Source organism: Notamacropus eugenii, chromosome 1 (genome assembly GCF_028372415.1).
Source record: "Notamacropus eugenii isolate mMacEug1 chromosome 1, mMacEug1.pri_v2, whole genome shotgun sequence".
In the NCBI taxonomy this organism is placed as follows: domain Eukaryota; kingdom Metazoa; phylum Chordata; class Mammalia; order Diprotodontia; family Macropodidae; genus Notamacropus; species Notamacropus eugenii.
The window spans coordinates 736418748-736431629 of NC_092872.1; the positions used below are offsets into that span (position 1 = coordinate 736418748).

At 39.1% G+C, this 12882-nt stretch overlaps 1 protein-coding gene across 1 annotated transcript; it reads left to right on the plus strand.

The window, feature by feature from the left end:
- The first annotated feature begins 330 nt into the window (after window positions 1–330).
- Window positions 331–12075, plus strand: LOC140520422 (zinc-alpha-2-glycoprotein-like). The gene is given in 8 exon segments (XM_072634351.1): window positions 331–415; window positions 4586–4660; window positions 5226–5486; window positions 9524–9790; window positions 11398–11676; window positions 11850–11907; window positions 11909–11955; window positions 12050–12075. Coding segments are annotated over 8 exon segments (1098 nt in total).
- The last annotated feature ends 807 nt before the right edge of the window (window positions 12076–12882 follow it).

Sequence of the window (12882 nt, forward strand, 5' to 3'; positions counted from 1 at the left end):
TTCAGTTGACATTTATGAATGTGGATGGCATTGTAGCAGTCACCATTCTGTGGAACAACACCAGATGGGGATTAGGCTTTAAGGTTTCCTGTCCTAACCACAGGCTCTATTTCCCATGAAGTCTTATACCTACCAGACTAAGATAGTCTCTGCCTAGTGACAAATATCCTGGTTTGCACTGACAGGAGGGCAGTGTCTTGGAAGCACCAATAACCATCTGAGCATGGATGAGGAAAAGGGGAAACACTGTATATATAGGACCTCTGTTCATACCTGAACACTGCTTCCCTTAACTCCTGAAGAGATAAAGAAGCTGTCTAAAAAATAAAAATGGAGAATAAAAGGAGGAGGAGAGAATCATTCACATGCCTGCTGCTTGTGCTAAGTGTGTCTGCTTTGAGAGAGCTCCAGGCAGGTAAGTCTAAGGGGATAAGAGAAGGAGGATGAAGAAAATGAGACTGGGGTCTAAGAAAGGAGAGACTCTGCATAGTCAAAGGAAAGACATAAGATAAAGACAAGTAGACAAATAAAAATAAAATCCAAAACTTCTAAATTAAAAAAAAATCTTTCAGAAAAAAAGTGAATTTCCTGGAATGTACAGCAAATTCAGATTTGGGAGTAGCTTTAAAGACAAAGAAGGAGAAAAACTGAGGTGATACAGACAAACAACCTTTAGGGACAGTGTAAAGGGAAGAAGAGTCAATAGCTGGTGACTGGAACCTCAGCTGTCTATATGTTATTCTTATTGCTGTTTAAAATTTTGTACCCTTTGCACAGAAGCAACTGGTGGTGCAGTTTATAGATTGATGGGCCTGGAGTCAAGGAGATTTGAGTTCAGTCTAGCCTCAGACACTTATTAGTTACATGACCCAAAGCAAGTACTTTAATTTTGGTTTGTCTCAGTTTCCTTAACTGTCAAATGGGGATAATAATCACATCTATCTCACAGAGTTCTTGTGGGGATCAGGTGCAATAATATTTGTAAAAAGTGCTTCGCATGGTGCCTGACACATTGTAGGTGCTCTATAAATGCTGATTCCCTTCCCCCTTCTCCATGTTATTATCACTCCTTTTTTTTTTTTTTATCAGTTTTGACCCTAAGGTGTCTCAAATAATTAATTAAGGCAGGCCGAAAAGGAAGTGTTTCTCTTGAACCGGGGAGAAGTAAGTGAGAATTTTTTCTGAGACCAAGATTGTGTACGTCTTTAGAATTAGTGAGGGATGAAGTACATTCACATTGGTTTCTGGATTGTGGAGATGGCTGGCAAAGAACTAGATCCATGATAAGGGGAAGTGTGTAGGAGACAGAGAGGGATTCATAAGAAATAGAAACAAGTCTGGGTTTTCTATATCTGCCAGGCTCAGCTCTGGGGTCCATCATTATTACTGTGACTGGGGTCCTCCTTCCTGGCTATATGGCTCAACTCACCCTCAAACATTCAGATGTCAATTAAAGAGAAATGGTAGTCAACTGGTCAACTTACTAAACAGCCCTGGAACATGGCTGAGGCCTTTTAAAATTTGTGGCATCATATAATAATTCTGGAGGCTTTCCTTTTCTTACCTAGTTATCACAGCCCTATGTACCCCTAGGGAACAGAGGCCAACTAAAAAACTCACCAATGATACTGTAGGCCAGAGAAACACTGTCATACACTCAGTTATCACAATATACAACACCCCAAATCCTCTATTTTACAAGTGTGCATTTTCCTCTATCAAATTTCATCTGATTTAATTTTACCTCCTGTCATAGCCCATTTATATCATGTTGGATCCCAAATCCCATCCAGGGTCATATTATCTTAAAATTTTATAAGATTGTCATCTGCAACTTTGTCCAAAACATTGATAAAAATGTTGGACAGAAAAATACCACGGATAAAATCTTGAGGGCAGTATGCCCAAATGCTGACTCCTGACTGACACTGAGTGATTTAAATCAACACTTTGGGTCCAGTCATTTAAAAACCTTGTCTAGATCTGATAGTAGACACCTCTTGATTTTATCCACAAATATGCCATGAAAAACATTGTCAAATATCTTGCTGAAGTCCAAGCATGCTATACAGCATTCTCTTAATTTATGTAGATCTTATTGGAAATGCTTCTAGCTTGTCCTGATTAAACGTAATGCTTACTGATGGTTTTAGATAGATGCTACGTATTCTAAAAAAGACTCCATTTATTCCTGTGGTCTCTAGTGTTTTTTAAGTAGGAATAAGTGTTACAGTTTGTCAAAAAGCTTTTTCTGTATCTATTGGATAAATTATAAGATTTCTGTTAGTTTTGTTGTTGATATGGTCAATTATGCTAATAGTTTTCTTAATATTTAACCAGCCCTGCATTCCTGGTATAAATCTGACCTGGTCATAGTGTATTATCCTTGTGAAAAGTTGCTGTATCATTTTTCCTAATAATTTACTTACATTTTTTTTGCATCTATACCCATTAGAGAAATTGGTCTATACTTCTTCTGTTTGGGCTTTTTCTAGTTTAGATGTCAGTACCATATTTGAACAATACAAAGAATTTGGTAGAATACCTTCTTTGCCTACTTTTGCAAATACTTTATATAGTATGGGAATTAATTGTTCTTTAAATGTTTGATAGAATTAACTTGTAAATCATCTGGCCCTGGAGATTTTTTCTTGGGGAGTTCATTGATGGCTTGCTTAATGTCTTTTTCTGAAGAGGGATTATTTAAGTATTTTATTTCCTCTTCTGTTAACCTGGACAATTTATTTTTTGTAAATATTCATCCATTTCACTAAGATTGTAAAGTTTATTGTCATACAGTTGGGCAAAATAGCTCCTAATTATTGTTTTAATTTCCTCTTCATTGATTGTGAATTCACCCTTTTCATTTTTGATACTGGTAATTTGGTTTTGTTCTTTCTTTTTTTTAATCAAATTAATCAAAAGTTTACCTTTTTTATTTTTTTCCCATAAAATCAGCTCTTTGTTTTATTTATTAGTTCAATAGTTTTCTCAATTTCAATTTTATTAATTGCTCCTTTGGTTTTCAGAATTTCTAATTTGGTACTTAATTGGGGATTTTTAATTTGTTCTTTTTGTAGCTTTTCTGGTTCCATGTTCAATTCGTTGGTCTCCTCTTTTTCTATTCTATTTCTGTAAACATTTAGAGATATTAAATTTCTCCTAAGAACTGCTTTGGCTACATCCCATATGTTTGGTTGTGTTGTCTCATTATTGTCGTTCTCTTGGATGAAGTAATTGATTGTGTCTGTGTTTTATTGTTTGACCCACTTTAGGATTAGATTATTTAGTTTCCAATTAATTTTTAGTCTATCTTTCCATGGCCCTTTATTGCATCATGATCTGAAAAGTATGCATTTAATATATCTTACCTTCTGCATTGGATCATGAGGTCCATTTTTATGTAGTGTCATGCACTGCTAAGAATGGGTATTTTCCTTTCTATACCCATTGAATTTTCTTCAGAGGTCTGCTCTATCTAACCTTTCTAAAATTCCATTAATCTCCTTAACTTCTTTCTTATTTATTTTGTAGTTAGATTTATCTAGCGCTGAGTGAGATATGACTGAAAGCAACCTGGGCTTCCCCATCCTTGAGCTGCCAAAGAATCACTTTTGCACAGGCCCTGTAGGGCTCTGAGCTAAAAGGAGTCCTACGAAATAGCAAGTCATGAGGCCATAGGACTTGGAGTGGGAAGAATATTAGTGATTGAACTCAAATAGCAATGGATCCCTGAGGGCCATATATTGCTTTATAAAACCACAAATTAACATTATGTATGTTGTATTTCATCCTTCTTTATTACGTTAAGCATTTCTCAATTACATTTTAATCTGGTTCAAGCTAAACTCTGGAGTTTCACAGGTTACTTGTGGCCTCTTACAAATAACTTGGCACTTTTATGACCAACTGACTTATTTTAGACTTAAAAAAGTGATGTCCAGAGAATTGAATAACTTGCCCTGGGCCATATAGATAGTAAATAACAGAGCCAAAGCTCTAAGTTTGGTTCTCCAACTCCAAAACCCTCATAACCTATTGCCCTCATGGTTGGAGCAATAAGTCACTAAGTCAGAAAGCATTTATTGCTTACAGTGTATACCAGGTAGTGTTTTTGTGAGTATGAAAAGAAAATCAACACAGTATATTCCCTTGTGTGCTACAAATGCTTCGGGCAGCTAGATGGTGCAGTGGATAGAGCACCAGTGCAGGAGTCAGGAGGACCTGAGTTCAAATCTCACTTCAGACACTTGATGCTCACTAGCTGTGTGACCTTGGGCAAGTCACTTAACCCCAATTGCCTCATCCTGGGTCATCTCCAGTCATCCTGATGAATATCAGGTCACTGGACTCAGATGACTCTGGAGGAAAAGTGAGGCTGGTGACCTGCACAGCCCTCCCTCACTCAAAACAAAGTCAAGCACAAGTCACGTCATCATTTCTCTGATGGCATGATCTTCCTTAGCAATGAAGGATGAATACACACACAAATGCCTCGACCCTTAGTTATTTAGAGAAACAATTACAACCTCATGAGATGTATGGAGAAACCACTGATAAGATCTTCCCTTGTTTCCATTTTCAGAGGAAAACAAAACTAGTCAAGTGCAAGACCATACCCATGTGGAAAAAAGCCCTGCACAACCCAAAGCACTGCAAGGTATGTTAACTGAATGTTCTGAGAGTCCTGCCTGACTCTTTCCTTTTGTCTCCCCAGACTGCATCAGTCCAAAGCTGCAGAAAGATAATAGGCCAGCCTCTTGTACACCAGCATTGTTTCTCATCCTTATATTCAATGGCTGCTTATGATGCCAGAATGGATGAAAATGCTGCTGTACTCTACCAGTGCATTAGCTATGACTGTTCCTTCCACACTTCCACACAGAAGCCGGGTTACATTTCTGTCTGCAATTACACCTCTGATATTTACAACCCAATTTACTCCTTGATAAAACAGAAGACTAGGGTAAGAAAAGTATTCAATGCATCAAGGAATGACTTCTGAACTAATCTGGTAACAGATTACCTGACCTTGCTGTGTGTAACTGTCCAATGATATGTACCAAGTCATGCTAGGTATACTTTGCCTCTTGACTGCTCCTGGGGTTAGTACCCCATATTTATCTTACTGATATAGACAGTGGAAGGGAGATAGGTGGGAGGATATGGTATGTTTTGTGGGCCCACATACTGAGGCCTCTTTATTTTTCCCCTTTGTCTTACAGGTCACCACAGGATGGAGACTCACTTCACTGCAGTGGGTACAAGACATTCTCTCTTCAGCTTCAACATAATTCATTTTATTGATGATGTGGAGGTGTGCTCCTATGATAAACAGAGCAGGCAACTTGTATTCACTGAAGCATGGATCCCTGAGGCACTAGGGAAAGACTTCGTTAAAGATAAGAATAGAGATATTTTAACGGCTCAAATTAATTTCAATTTGCTACTCAAATTCCTCCTACGGAATGACACCAAGACTGACCGTAAGTGAGTCAAATTGAATCTAAACAATCAGAGTTAGAAGGGACCTCAGTGGCCGTGTAGTTCAACCCACTCATAAAAGATATCCCCTCTATGTCCTATCCAACAAGCTCTTGTCCAGCCTCTGAAGACATGCCTGAGGAATGAATATATCACCTCCTGAAGCACACATTCAATTTTTGGACAGATAAGACTATTAGGAAAAGGTTAAATTTCATTCTTTGCAATTTCCACTCATTATCATTATGATCTATAGAGCCAAACCAAAGAAGTCTAATCCCTCCTCCATGTGACAGCCCTTCCAATTCTCAGACAGTTGTCTTGCCCCTGCTCTTGCCACCAAAGTCCTTTTTATCCAAACTTAACATGTCCAGGTCCTTCACCATCCTGGTTGCCCTCTTATGAACTTTTGCCAGAACATCAATAACCTTCTTAAACTATGGTGCCCTGAAGTGAACACAGTGTTTCTAATCAGGTCTGACTTAATGGCAGAACACAATGGCATTTGTCATTGTTCAGTTGTTTCAGTCATGTCCAACTCTTTGTGATTGCGGTTCAGTTTTCTTGTCAAAGATACTGGAGTGGTTTGCCATTTCCTTCTCCAGCTGATTTCAAAGATAAGGAAACTGAGCCAAACAGGGTTAAATGACTTGCCCAGGGTCACACAGCTAAGAAATGTCTGAGGCCAGATTTGAACTCAGGAAGATAAATCTTCTTGACTTCAGGTCTGGTACTCTATCTATCAATTTACTTGCTACCTAGATGCCCAAACATTGGCATCGTCACCTTCCTATTCTTGAAATTGATGTCCTTTCAGCTCAAGATCATATGAACATTCTCTCGGCTATTGTATAATGCTAGTGACTCATATTAACCTTGAAGTTCATTAAAAACCCTAACATTATTTAAAAAAAACCAAACTACTCCCTAACTCTATGTCTCCTATCTTATATTTTTATTTGATTATTTTTACCCAAGTGCAATATTTTGTATGGATACAGCCCAGCACATTAGCATTTTAAGATCTTTGTGGATCCTGATATTTGTTGTTCATTATATGTCATCTGCAAATTTGATAAATATACAATCTATGACTTTATGCCATTAATACTTTAATTATATGGACATCTGGAATTCAAAATGTAGAAAGTGTGCTGTTGTGAAAGGATAATTGGATTTGAAGGTAGATAGACTGTGTTCAAATACCAGAACAACAATTTATTGACTGTGCCATTTACTGTGAAGATAGTTATGATTCTTTGAGTGTCAATTTTCTGAAGAATAAAATGAAGGGATGACTTCCTTCCCTTCCAGCTCCTAATACATGATCCTATAATCTATGAACAAAAGAGAATTTATTATCTTCCCTTCTAAACCTCCCCTTCCCCCAAACCTTCCTATTGATACTGAGAATCTCACCATACATCCAATCTACAAGGTTCACAATCTTGGACTCATTTATATCTTGTAGTCATTCCTTTTCTAATGCTTTCCCATATTAATTAGTAGTCAACTAGTAATCTTAATTATCTTAACCTCTGTAGATTTACTAAATAATCTTGCAAACATCTCGTTTGTCTACAGAGCAACCCTAGGGGGTGGAAAAGTGTTATCCCCATTTTACATATGAGAAAATTGAGGCAGACAAAAAATTAAATGGCTTGCCCAGGGTCATCCTACTAGTTAATGTCTAAGGCTGAATTTGCATTTGGGTCTTCCTGAGTTCAGGTCAATGCTCTATCCATTGTGCCATGTAGCTGTCTCTACCTTAGCAACATCATTCCCATCCATCCCATACTCTCTACTCAAATGATTATCAAACTAAGGTAGGCTCCCATCATGTCTCACCATGATTATAGTAATAGGTTTTTAAACTGCTTCTCTGTTTCTTGTCTCTTCTCTATTCAACTAATCTTCCACACAGCAGCCAAAATAATTTTCAGAAAGCATGAATCTGGTGCAGTCTTTCCGTAGATCTAATTTTTTATCCTGTGGCTCCCTGTTGCCCCTATTCACTTGATATCTTAAAGTTCTTCACAGAATGGCTTCATCCTACCTTTCCAGATATTTCATATGACTCCCTCCCATACACTGTGTCCCAGAGAATCTGGACTACAATCTGCTCTTCAAACTCATTTCTAGCTCATTTCTGAGTGTCTTTGCACAATGTTTCTCATGCCTGGAATGTTTTTCCTCCATTCTATCTCATGGAATCCTTTGTTTTCTTCAATATTCACACGCACTAGCCCCTACTCCATCATATCTCTCCAGACCCTCCTAGTTCTTAATGCTCTTTCCCATCTTATATTTGCTCTCATCTCTATGCTTATAAACTATTTACCAACACTACCTCCTGTAATGTAAGCTCATCAAGTTCAAGAAGCCTTTTGTTTACCTTATATCCTCAGGGCCAAGTACCATGCCTTGGCTAACATTCAACTGAGGAGGATAAAATTGAATTGAGGGAAGCTAGGTGGCACAGTAGGTAATTTGCCAGGCCTAGAATCAGGAAGACTCCTCTTCCTGAGTTCAAATCCAACATCAGACACTTACGGTGTGACCCTGGGCAAATCACTTAACCCTTTTTACTTCAATTTGCTCATCTGTAAAATGAGCTGGAGGAAGAAATGAGAAACCATGCCAGTATATTTGTCAAGCAAACCCCCAAAAGGGTCATAAAGAGTTGAATCTGACTGAAAAATGACTGAAAAATTATGGTGGGGGGGCATATGCAGGTGGTTCAATGGATAAAATATTGACCCTGGAGCCAGGAGAATATGAGTTCAAATAGGAACTCAGACACTTCCTAGCTCTGTGACCCTGGGCAAATCACATAACGCAGTTGCCTCAATCCATTTATGAAAAGAGCTGGAGGTGGAAATTGTAAACCACCATGGTATCTTTGTCACGAAAAATACAAATGGGGTCATGGAGACTCTGACATACCTGAAACAACGCAACAACAACAAGAAAAATATGGAATTGATAATGAGCTTGTGACCAAAGAGTACCATAGAGTAAGAAAACTAGGTGACTTAGGTATGTTCTCATTGGTCATGGAGGGAAGAACTAGGAACAACTGGTCAAAGTTAGAAAATGAAATTGGGAAAACTTCCTAACAGCTAGAGCTGTCCAGAAGATGGTAGATGACCTTCAGCTGTGCTAGAGGGGATTCCTCATGACTTGAGAGTTGACTACATGGCCTCTGAGATCCCTTCCAATTTGGAGATTCTGTGACTCTGTGAAGAATTTAGATCTGGGCTTTTCCCTGATGATGCACATCAGGGAAACTTTCCAAGGCAGACATGTATCAGACTCAAAAAGTTTTGCTGTGATCCCCAAAATCATCTAGTAGTTTTCCATTGTAACTTTCTTTCTGCCACGATACTATGTCCTGCTGCTGAATTTTAAGCCCCTTATCCTTTCCTTTTTCTGTTTTCTATTTCCTGATGCTAAAAAAAGAAAACAGATAAGAAAAGTATTTTTAAAGTTTATCTCCACGTATTTATCAATTCAGAATTATGCATTAAGACATGGAAACTAGACATTTATAGAATAGAAAATTACCGAGTCAATCTTATGCCAAGTCCAACATGGTTCTACTTCATTAGAGTTCTCCAGTGTCATTAGGGAATGTTTCTCCCTAAGGAGAGAATAGTTGGTCACCCCTTAGTCTGTAGAAAAATTCAACCCAATATATGTGTCACCTCTGAAATTGACTAAAAAGCAATAATTTTCCATAGTACTCTTTGATTCAATCTACCTGCTCCACAATATTCTATTCCTCTAGAAAACTATAATAGGTTCATGTATGAATAGTCCTTTCTTCTGAGTAAACCTAGAAGATATAGAGATAAATTATTTTACCCCCATTATACAACAGTAAAAATTATGTTTAACAATAACAACTTCTTTAAGGTATACAAAATGCTTTTCAAGGTTACATAGGAAATATGGGAGACTGGATTTGTATTGGTCTTTCTATCTTTAATCCCAGTCCCGATTCCATTACATCATATTGACTCATGTCTCTCTACAGATAATCACACAATGCAGCTTTTGACAGACTGTGAACTGGATAATGACATTCAGATTGGTAACCATCTCCACTTTGCTCTGGATGGTGAAGATTTTATCAAGAACAATGGTCAGACTAACCACTGGACTGTTATGAAGCCTGATGCAGAGCGCTTAAAACCCTTAGCAGATGGCACATATGGAAAGGAATTGAGAGAGAAGGCTATAAAGCAATATTGTTTTGGCATGATGAGGAAAATCCTGCACTACTCAAGCATGAAGGAGAATGGTAAGTTCTTCCTGGTTCCCCCCAGGCCATGAGAACAAAGCACAGGAACTGGTCAGTCTTATCAAGTGGAGAGAAAACTCTGAGCATGGGTTTGATACAGACTGTCCCTTGTCAGAAGACCAGTCTAGCTGAGTGTGGAGATATTCATCAACAGTGCTGTGGTCACCATGTAAAGACTCTTCTAGTTCACAGTAACTCATGAGGATGTGTTTGCTATGGTACTAAAAGAGTGTAATCAGCCACAAGTGAGAGATTACGCACATTGATGATAACATGAATCCTTTCAACCACTAAGAAATTTAAGATTCTCCTCTTAATCCATCAGAACAGTTGATTTAGTGATCTGGTAACATAATCATGATCACTACTGACCAGTGTTTATTGAGAGTCTACTGTGTGCAAAGCACTGTCCTAGATACTGAGTAATATAAAGAAGTATGTCAATACTCTAGCCTTCAAGGAGCTTACGGGTCACTTGAGCCCAAGAGCAAAATGAATGATGAACAAGTGAATTCATGAAAGAAAAAGTTTTTATCAATTGTTTATGATGTGCCAAGTAATATGCTAATCTCTAGGGGCACAAATAGAAGAGGAAAACAATTCTTGCTGTTTAGGAAATCATAGTCTAATTGGGGAACATAGCAAAGATAAGAATGTTCTGTATTAGAACAAACAAGTTCCAAGAGTTTATAGAGTGCTTTGTCAGGCTCCATGGGCTGTAGGGCTTAGAGTAAGGGAAATTGGGAAAGCCCAGTGGTTCCTCATCTCACCAGAAGGATTGCAGTTTGTAATGCCCTGGTCATCTAAGTAAGCACTGTGAATAGTCATATTCACTCTAAGAGTATATGAAAGTATATACACACACACACACACACATATATATATGTATATATAAAATGTAGGAAGAGAGTACAAGGAAACAAACCACAACATATGGGAAGAAGAGAGGATGTCTGAGGATCAAATTATATTATTGGTTCTGAAGGTCAATTTACAATTGAGAGGTTAAAATAAAGGGGAAGGAGACATTGGTAGGAAGGTCTAGGATGTGGGCCTATGGTACCAATATGGTACCAATGCTAACAAATCAAAATTGGGCCCCAGATGCTATAAAGACAGGTTTCATGATAGCAGGTTTGCGTTTGATCCACACAACCAAATGTCTTAGAATCATCCATTTAAATCATCTTACCATGTCAGAGATAGTGGCTTTATAAACTTTAATGATGTCAGAAGGTCATAGTCTCAAGAGAAATGAACACATATGACATATGAGCACAGAATCATTTGTATTCACAGTGCTGCAAATAGCAGCAAGCAACTATTCTTAACGTGTCAGAGAAGAGGCATTGGAGTGAGGGAGATGGAAATGTGAGAAACTCTTCCTAGGGATGAGATGACTATTGCAGAAGCCAAGATAACAATAGCTATTGTTGAACAAACTTAAATCTGGTAGAGAAATATAGAAGATATTATAGATAATATGGAAGAGAAGGGGTATAGAAGTGATAATGGGACAACAGAAGGCCACTGAGCTTTGGAAGTAATACCGAGTGTGTGACCCTGGGCAAGTCACTTAACCCTTCTCTCTTGACTTCTCTCTTCAGTGGCCCCTGAGGTGACGGTATACCGCCATGATGCTCCTGATGGTAGAGTCACCTTCCACTGCACAGCCACAGGCTTTTATCCTCACTCTATCCAGCTGCATTGGGAGAAGGATGGGCAGCTGGGTGTGTGGGGGCAAGAGAGTTCCAGTGGCACCTTGCCCAATGCTGATTCCACCTTCTACCTCCAAATCTCACTGGAACTTCCTCCTGGTGATTCAGGGACAGGTTACACCTGTGTGGTGGAGCACAGTGAGCTGCAGACTCCAGCTGTGTATCCTGGTGAGTGCTTTTCCCCAGTTATGTGGGTCATGCAATGGAATGTTTCAACTTTTCACCATCTTTTTGGCTCTGAGTAACGTTCCACAGGGCAGGGTTTTCACTGGGCTTGATCTCCAGTTGCTTCTCCTCTCAAAAACACTTCTTGTTTACCTGTTGCCTTTCACTCCCTGCAGTCCCTGAGAAGCCCACTGGGAAGAGGCCCTGGGTCATGGCCCTTGGTCTCCTAACAGTTGCTGAGCTGTGCTGGGGCCCTCATCATATGGAAGAAGAAGAAAACAGGTAACTAATGGTACAAGTGCAAAATGAGGAGACAAAGGAGTGAGGAGCAGGTATCACAAGGGTAAAGGTGTTACACTGTCTCTGTGCTTTACAGAGTTCTTAGAAGAAAAGCTCTTTTAAACAGAATGATAGTTCTTGAAGACTTAGAGGTAGAAGAGAGTTCAGATTGTATCTCTAATACAACTGGTACAACTTTCTTGAGTAGTAGGTATTTAGATTCAGCTTATTTAGCTCCAATGACAGGGAATTTACTTCTCCCTAGGATAGTCCATTATCCTTTTAAAGTTTTAAGAAAGTAATCCTGACATCAAGTCTTAATCTATCTCTGAGCAACTCACCAATTCTCTCCTAGTTGTCTTTACTGTGTATAAGGCTGTGGTGTAGGGTGTATTCAGGGAAGACTAGTACCTCCAGTGTGAAGGCTGCTCAGACCATTTTAGGGCTGCTTTCACCCTACTGTGTCCTACTGTTTCACCTAACTCCAAGAAGCTGTAGCATGTGCAGTGACCATACCCCAGTAAACCAAGTTGTGGTAACCAAGGGATCCCAAACCCACGGGTGATTTGGGGGGAGGGGTGTCTACCCTAAGTAGGTGAAGACTTCCCCTGGTGGAATGGACAGATGAAAACATTTTGTTCCAACAGCCATGAAGGCAGCTGGAGTAGGCAATGTGGAGTGCTTAGAGCTTGGTTAGATACTGAAGACACCAAGGTCATCCACTGAGTCTTGAGCCATCACCAGTCATCTTGATCCTGTCCTGCCACTGGACTGTGATGACTCTGGAGGAGAGAACGAGGCTGACAACTTCATTCAACTCTGCCTCACTTAAACCAAAAGACATTACCCATACCATTTTACCATTTTTACGTATCTCAAAGTCCTGTGGCGACAGGTTAGTGATGAAGCAGCAGGTAAAGATACACTGGG